An 8,628-nucleotide genomic window follows, 5' to 3' on the forward strand; every position below is an offset into this window, starting at 1 on the left:
GAACCCACGGAGGCATTGACAGTAGGTGAAAGAATATTTCTTGTCTGGAATTCCTCCAAGCCTCTTTTTATACTTTAGCTCTCTAACTTATACAATTTCCAAGAGGTGTATTTTCTAACTTTTGCTATAATAATTACTGTACATGTCTTAATAATTCTTGTTGTTTAAAATTCAACTTTACATAAATTTCCATCTTATACTCCCCGAGAAACTTAATGACTTCTCTTGTAAATATCAGTAAAAAATATTTATCAGTGAACAATACAGAATGGATAAAGCTAAGACTACCTTTTTATATCTGTAGTTCAGTACTGAGTATCACTTAATCAGAAATATCAAAGTAAACTTGGAACCAACATTTAGGTAGAAAACCAAAACCAAACCAGTTGCCATAGATTCGACTCTGACTCACAGAGACCCTAAGACAATTTACACTGTATTCCCCAATAATTATTAAATGAAAGTTATAGAACTGTGCATGAACATCTATGGAGAAACAAAAGAATAAACTGAGCATTTGAGAATTTACAGAATCCTGGGCGGAAAGCCAGGTGGCGCAGTTGTTAAGCGCTATGGCTGCTAACCAAAGGGTCAGCAGTTTGAACCTGCCAGGTGCTCCTTGGAAACTCTGTGGGGAAGTTCTGCCCTGTCCTACAGGGTCGTTATGAGTCAGAAAACCCTGGGCGGCAGTGGGTTTAGTTCTGGTTCTGTGTGGCCGGCAGCTGCTCAGTGTGCCCTCCAGACTGTGATAACGCTCCGTGGGGCTTCGGAATTCACATCTGGGTCTCCAGAGTTTTCAGAGATTTATCCCCAAAGGCAAACGATAGTAAATGATGATCCATGTAACCACGGTGCCTTTAGAGTTGTTACCAAAGATGAGTGAGTTTTTATTCCAAGAGGTAAGAATTTCTTTTTTTGTAAATAAATCTGAAAATTGATTTTCATTTAGCATCTGAGAAACATTACTCTCTAAGGCTGTCTGTACTCACAGGTCAAGGACGGCAAACGGCACACGTAATCAACCAACCAACCAGCTAGTAAGAATCTCTGGCTGATTTACTCTGTTTCCACAATCAGTTTCATGTGAATAAAAAGGGATAATCCAAGTTACCAGGATTCCATATGACCAGAGATTTATACAATCATTCAACACCATCTAAACAAGGTATTTATCCAGTTAAAAAAACAAAAACAAAAAAACCACTGCCATTGAGTGGATTCCGAGATGCGTTGGGTATTTACGGTTAGTAAATAGCTTGGCAGAAAAACTTACTTTACTTATGGGTGTGAATGCTTTTAACAGTGGACAAGTTCAGAATGTAAAGCTGGAATATTTGAAGTTGTGAGCCAACATAGTCACTAGGGGGGTGATCCTCAATAAACTTCAAAAATTTTTAGGTTACACTTTTTCAGCTGTACACAGGCATGTGTGGCTTAAAACATTGCACATCATATAGTCCACGGTCTCATGAATTTTTTTTTTTTTTTTTTTTAATGGAATGCAGCTCTCCTTTTGTGTATTCCCCCCTAATGGTTTTAGTGGAGCTCTGGTGTCTTAGTGGTTAAGAGCTGGCTGCTAACCAGAACATCGGTAGTTCAAATCCACTACTTGCTCCTTGGAAACCCTATAGGGCAGTTCTACTCTGCCCTGTAGGTCACTGTGAGTTGGAATTGACTTGCCTGCAACAAGTTTGTTTGTTTGTTTTAAATCATTTTAAAGATCCTAAACCCAGACTCTTGCAGCACTGGACAACCAGTGGGGTATAGGCAGGTCAGTCAGAGGACTCGGCTCTGGGCACGGGCTCTTGGGTTTTCTCAGGCAGTGGCTGAGGCTGGGGCTGCGGGGGCCGTGGGTACTCCGGCAGTTCAGGCTGGCAGACCATCTGGCTGGGCCCACTCTGCCCTCTGCCGCCTGACTTCCTGACTTCCTCTGACTCTGCTCCTACCACCAGCTGTTCCACTGGCCTCTGCCTGCAGCTCCAGCACTAGAAGCAGTGGCAATACCAGCGACAAGGACGACTGGAAGCTGGCTCCCAAAAGGTTGTTAACATGGCGTTATGCTAATTATGCTAATGAACAAATCACCTAACATCCTATTTCACAGAACGTATCATGGACCAATGCATATCTGTATTATGTTAAGAATAGTATAATCTTATTCTACAATGCTCCAATTAGAAAACATTATTAGAATAGGAAATTATTTTATTTGCTTGAATAAATGCACTTGACTAATGTCCTGATTATCAATCATAGAGTGTTTTGCACAGTAATTAGACTGATATTTCAAACTAGAGGTAGTCCACAAGTTGAGTTATGGATGAACCACGCTTAGGACCACCTGTTTCTGTTTCTAACTTTTTTTGTACCTTACCACTAGTGATATGTACGACATACAATGATGCAGCGCATAATTAGCTGATGTTATCATGCTCAAATGGTCACTCGAAGACATTCAATGATATGATTTACTGTTCAAAACACTGCTGTATAGAAAGCTATGAAAACTACAAAAAAAAGAGGAAGCATTTGACTTGCATTAGAACTTACTAACACTGAGATTCTCAGAATGGAAGTGAGTCAAAGCCAGGGGCCTACCTGTACTTGATAAAACAATATCATATTAATTACAAATATTTACAAATTGAATAAATTTACAAAAGGCGACTCCATTCACCCCGAATTTGGTACTATTTTCAAAAGCAATTGCATTTCTATTCTTTTTATATGATCTTATTTAACCAATAAATCAAAAATCAAACCCATTGCTGTCGAGTCACTTCTAACTCATAGCCACCCTGTAGGATGGGTAGAACTGCCCCATAAGATTACCGAGAAGCACTTGGTGAATTAGAACTGCCAGCCTTTTGGTTAGCAGCCTAGCTCTTAACCACTGTACCACCAGGGCTCTATAGTGGAGCCATAGACCTTATAAAATCTATAACTAACTAGTCTCTCTCATATATTAGCTGTCAAAAAACTTTAAGGATAATCTAATATCCACCTATTGGCAAGTGCATTGGACATTAAGGTAAGTATTATCTAACTTCATTTATAGTAGCGTAGTTACTAAAGAAATGTCAGACTTGCTGGCAATTACGTGTTGCTATGTAACCTCTTGCAAGCTACCTAATCTCTTTAACTCAGTTTCCTCATTTACAAAATAATGACAGCACTTACTACAATTTTATAGAAAATAAAAAGAAACTATGTCTTGAGGTGCAGTGGTTAATAGCTATACCCATAACCTAAAGGTTAGCAGTTCAAATCCACCACCCGCTTCTTGGAAACTCTATGGGGCAGTCCTACTCTGTCCTATAGGGTCACTATGAGTCAGAGTCGACTCAACAGCAACGGGGTTGTTTTGGTTTTGGATATGTATATATAATTCTAAGCCCTATTCTTATCATTTTAGAATCTTATAATAAATGATAGCTTTTTCTGAAGGTTTCATTACAAAACCTGTATTTTGCTTGGTATTATGCTCAGCATTCCTTTTGTTATTCTAATCAGTTTCTTTTTATTCTTCTTTAGCTTTAAAACCACCTTAAATGCATTTTTGGAAAAATATAAAAAGGAAAATCATCATATGTTGAATTTTTTGGTGTTTTTGCCAATAACAATAAATGTATATATATATAATTGCATACCAACATGTGAAGACAAATATATATTTATCATTGATGTTAATACGCAATGACACTTGAACGATATCTTTATTTATAATGACTTTCCATAGACGTGTTAATGAAAATGGAGCCAAGACATTTATAACTTATTTAATGCAATTTTTTATCACAGATCTTTTTTGATACCAGCAACATTGTCTCATGGATTCCTTGGTGGACGGGAACCACACTGCAGTGACAGAGTTCATTTTACTGGGCTTAACAGAAGATCCTACCCTTCGGGTCGTCCTCTTCATGGTCATCCTATGCACCTATCTGGTGACCATATCTGGCAATCTCAGCACAATCATTCTGATCAGAATCTCTCCTCAGCTCCATCACCCTATGTATGTTTTCCTGAGCCACTTGGCTTTGACTGACATGGCGCTTTCAACCTCTGTCACACCCAATATGCTTGTAAACTTCCTGGTGGAGACAAATACAATCTCCTATCTTGGATGTGCGATCCAACTTGGATCAGCTGCTTTCTTTGGGACGGTTGAGTGTTTTCTTCTGGCTGCCATGGCCTATGACCGCTTTGTAGCAATCCGTAGCCCACTGCTTTATTCAACTAAAATGTCCATGCGAGTGTGTGATCAGTTATTCTCTGTGGTTTATGTAGGTGGTTTTCTCAATGCGTCCTCCCTTACGATTTCCTTCTTTTCTTTATTCTTCTGTGGACCAAATCAGGTCAATCATTTTTTCTGTGATTTTGCTCCTTTAGTTAAGCTTTCCTGTTCTGATGCCAGTATCCCTACAATGGTCCCCTCATTTTCTGTTGGCTCCATCATTGTGCTCACAGTGCTTGTCCTAGCTGTCTCCTACGTTTGCATCCTCATCGCCATCCTGAAGATGCGCTCCACTGAGGGCCGCCAGAAGGCCTTCTCCACCTGCACCTCCCACCTCACTGCAGTAACTCTGTACTATGGGACCACTACATTCATTTATGTGATGCCCAAGTCCAGCTACTCTACTGACCAGAACAAGGTGGTGTCTGTGTTCTACATGGTGGTGATCCCCATGTTGAACCCCCTCATCTACAGTCTCAGGAATAATGAGATTAAGGGTGCTCTCAAGAGGCAGCTTGGTAGAAAAATATTTTCTTAACAAAACCTGTGATTTTGTAGGGTTTGATGCAATAATATACCATTAATATAATATTAAAAGAAATTTGGTTCCTGTGGGCAAAATATACCTGCATATAAATAGCCAGTATGGGGCTTATAGTATATGCGGGCATGGGTCTTCAGATAGTAAATCAGAGACCATAGTGAGTTAGTTTTAATAAATTAAATTGTATTTAGAATTAAGAATCACAAATTGGTTCACGTGAAAAAAACTTAATCTGCTGAAAATCCTTCTTATGTTTTATTCATATATTATTTTTCAAAGAAATTCTATGTGGTAAGTTAGGGTTATTGTACTGCCAAACCTTTAAAGATATGTTCATTTTCAACAGCAGGTTATGCTGAGAGAAACCTGATAATCCTAGTTTTTCCTTGACTAAGTACCTTCTGAGGGGAAATAACAAAGTGGAACCACACAGGAAAACTGCTAAACACATGGTGCTTGGAGAAATCTTATCTGCTGGGGTTGGTCTTTGTGGACTGTTAAAATTCCAGCCTGTGTTTCTGGATTCTGACTCTGGCTTTGGATATAAGGGGTCCCCAATCTAAGAGGATGAGAACACCCTAACTAATCTGTGAATTGCTCAATCAGATCAGAAGAGATGACTTCCTCTGAGGGAATTAACAAGGTTCCCAAACTCAGCAGGGACAGAGCAGAGTAAAATCAAAAAAGGATTTCCAGGAGAATCCAGCAAGCTGGATGACATTGAGTCTGTGAGGAAAAACCTCACATGAATTTATGATCAGGCCCACATCCTGCTCATAAAACTCCAGGGGGCTGGACTGTTTCTCAGCAGAAATAGTGACTGCCTCTATGGACAGGCTAAATTCACCTCTATATGCTGATGAGTGCTACATTTATTTCTGTTTCCTGTCCCCATTTAAGGATTCAGACACAAATTGCATCTTTTTGTAAACAGAATCACACAGCATGTCTCATTCAAGTTTGTCTAGTGATACTGAACCTGTAGAAAGAGGAAAAAAAAAAAAAGAGAGAACAGACTTTTGAACGTTTTGTTCCAGCAACTGCAGGTTTGGTCATTTTAAGCAACTCTCATGGTGAACACAGCTAAAGGGAGAGAGGGAATTGGCCCACATGGTTATGGGAGCTAAACCTTTTGCCATCAGTCGATTCAGACTCATGGTGACACCATGTGTTATAGACTAAACTGCTCCATATGGTTTTCTTGGATGTAATCTTTATGGAAGCTGATTGTCAGGTGTTTCTTCCACAGCACTGTTGGGTGGGTTAGAGTTATCGGCCTTTAGGTTAGTAGCCGAAAGGAAACTGTTTGTACCACCCAGGGCCATATATGTATATATTCTTGCATATATGTAAATAACCTCATTGTGGTCGAGTTGATTTCAACTAGACTGCCGCATACAGTTTCCAACACTGTAATCTTTACGGAATGGACTACCACATTTTTATCCTGCTGAGTTGCTGGTGAGTTCAAACTGCCAACCATTTGGTTAGTAGCTGAGTGCTTAACCACTGTGCCTCTAGTGGGAGAGAGAGAGAGATTGATTTTGAGAAACTGGCTGGTAGGATTAGGCAGGCTAAGAAGTCCACAATCCATAGGTCAGTTAAAAGGCTGGAAACTCCAGCAACATCTATTTACAGTGTTGAAGCTGAATTCTTCTTCAGGAAACCATAGTTTGCTTATAAGGTCTTCAACGGATTGGATGAAGTACATCCATATTATGGAGGGTAATTTGTTTAGTTTAAGGTCAATTGATTAAATGTTAATCACATGTAAATATCTTTATAGCAACATCTAGACCAGTGTTTCTCCAAACAACTGGGCACCATAGCCTATTTATGTTGACATAAAATTAATCATCACAGAGCATTATTCATTTCATTCATTCAAAAATTATACTCAGTGCTTTTAATATCTCTGGTAGTGTAGGCTCTTGGAAGTATAAGTGATAAACAAAGGTGTCAGCCTACCTGGAATTAATATTCTAGCAGAGGAGACAGACCACAAAACTAACATGTATGTGATATAGACTACTAGAAGTTAGTGAGTACAAAAGAGAAAGAAAAAGCAAAGCAGAGTAAAGAAGACTGACATATCAGTGTAGACCTTGCTGAGAAGGTAATATCTGAGCAAAGGATTGAAGGAGGTGAAGTAGGTGCTGTTGCCTGTGTACACACAAACAATTGACCTTTGAGGATTCTGTTCCAGCAATGGTAGGCTTGGAATTTTAATCAACTCTCATGATGAACACAACTAAATAAGCTTGACGAAATATTAAATACTCCATAAAATCACACTACAGATTACAGGATAAGTGAGAACCCAAGTAAACTTTGATTACCCAGAGAAGTGAGCTCAGCACTCACAAAGGTTTTTACAATGAGGAGATTTGACAAGTAGAAGAAAAAGCTAAGAACTGGGGCTGTGGATTTAGTGCTCTTTTGCAGTGAGAGTGGCAGAACTCAAAGCCTAGGGCATGCCCAGGTGAGAAGTCTAATTCATACACCTCGTATACACCATGGTGGTCGGGAGAAAAATGAAGGAAAGAAGCTTTTGTACAGATTTGAAGCCCTGGAAATCTAGGGAAAGTTGAGCCTGGAACTTGGGTTAAGGTGGTCTAAGACAAGGTGACTTGAATACATACATGAACATGCTATCTGGAGAAAGGTCTTCATTCTAAGCCTTTATTTTTCCTGCCAAGAATTATGACCATCAAAGAGTGAAAAATAACGTCCAATGCAAAAGGAAACAAGAGACTAAACATGGGAACCAGTAGGAACAACAGACCACAGAAACAGAATCTCTAAGACTAAGATATGGGAATTAACAGACAGAGACTATAATACCGCTAAGCATAAAGAATTAAAAGAGACAAGAATAAACACATTCAAGCCAACGAAATACTAGCAAATCAAATAAAAAACATTAAAAGATTATACTCTACGATCAAGTGAGATTTATCCAGGGAATGCAAGGGTGGTTCAACATTAGAAAATCAATCAATGTAATACAGCAAACTAATAGAACAAAGGAAAGGACAACGTGTCCATCTCAATCAATACAGAAAAGGCATTTGACAAAATTCAACACCGTTTCATGATAAAAACAGCAAACAAGATAGAATTTTAAGTGAAATGAGTTTCTTTGTGTTAGAATTTTAAGGGAAATGAGTTTCTTTGTGTAGCCTTGTGCCTTGCTTCTGCATAAAAGAAAGAGAGAGAGAGGAAGAAATCAGCTTGAGAGATTTTTTTCCTGAGCCCTAAGGAATTGTTACAGTTTCCCTTATCACAGTTATCCAGGGAAGAAGCTAGTCCTTCCAGTAGAAATGTTAGTTATGCAAATAGATGAAGCCACTTGAGAGGGGATTAGTCAGTTTATTCCAGCGAGGGAATTGGTCAGTTATGCAAACAGGGTGTGTAAATCTGCCCAATAAGATTGAGCCACTTACCTATATAAGCGCCCATCCCACAGAATTTGAGGGGTTACCTCACTACCATCAAGAAAAGCCTGAAGTGGAGTGTGTGTTTTGGGCACGGGGTTCCTGTGCTGAGGACCTCATAGACCTAGGAGACAGAGAGAGCTTCAACACTGAAGAGCAGTGTGAGAATGCATGGCCGGCTTCCTGGCCCATGGAGTGAGGTGGCTACAGTGCACTTACCAGCCCATGGAACAAAAGAACTGAGGGCCTTCAGGTAGGAGGCTTACTGCTGTAGTGGGGTGCCTCTAGGCACTTGTTGGTGGAGCTAATAAACTCCAGGACAGGCAGGAGCAGAGGCCAGGCCCAGGGGAAGCAGAGGCCAGGGCAGCAGAGGCAGAGGTAGAGGCTAGGCCCTGGCTCTGAGAGTGAGG

At 39.8% G+C, this 8,628-nt stretch overlaps 1 protein-coding gene across 1 annotated transcript; it reads left to right on the forward strand.

Annotated features, from left to right (window-relative positions):
• The first annotated feature begins 3,830 nt into the window (after window positions 1-3,830).
• On the forward strand, window positions 3,831-4,775 carry LOC135232140 (olfactory receptor 5P76-like). Its single transcript, XM_064289456.1, has one exon. It carries the CDS (start codon window positions 3,831-3,833, stop codon window positions 4,773-4,775), a length of 945 nt encoding a protein of 314 aa, XP_064145526.1.
• The last annotated feature ends 3,853 nt before the right edge of the window (window positions 4,776-8,628 follow it).

Source organism: Loxodonta africana, chromosome 7 (assembly GCF_030014295.1).
Source record: "Loxodonta africana isolate mLoxAfr1 chromosome 7, mLoxAfr1.hap2, whole genome shotgun sequence".
NCBI classification, from domain to species: Eukaryota; Metazoa; Chordata; class Mammalia; order Proboscidea; family Elephantidae; genus Loxodonta; species Loxodonta africana.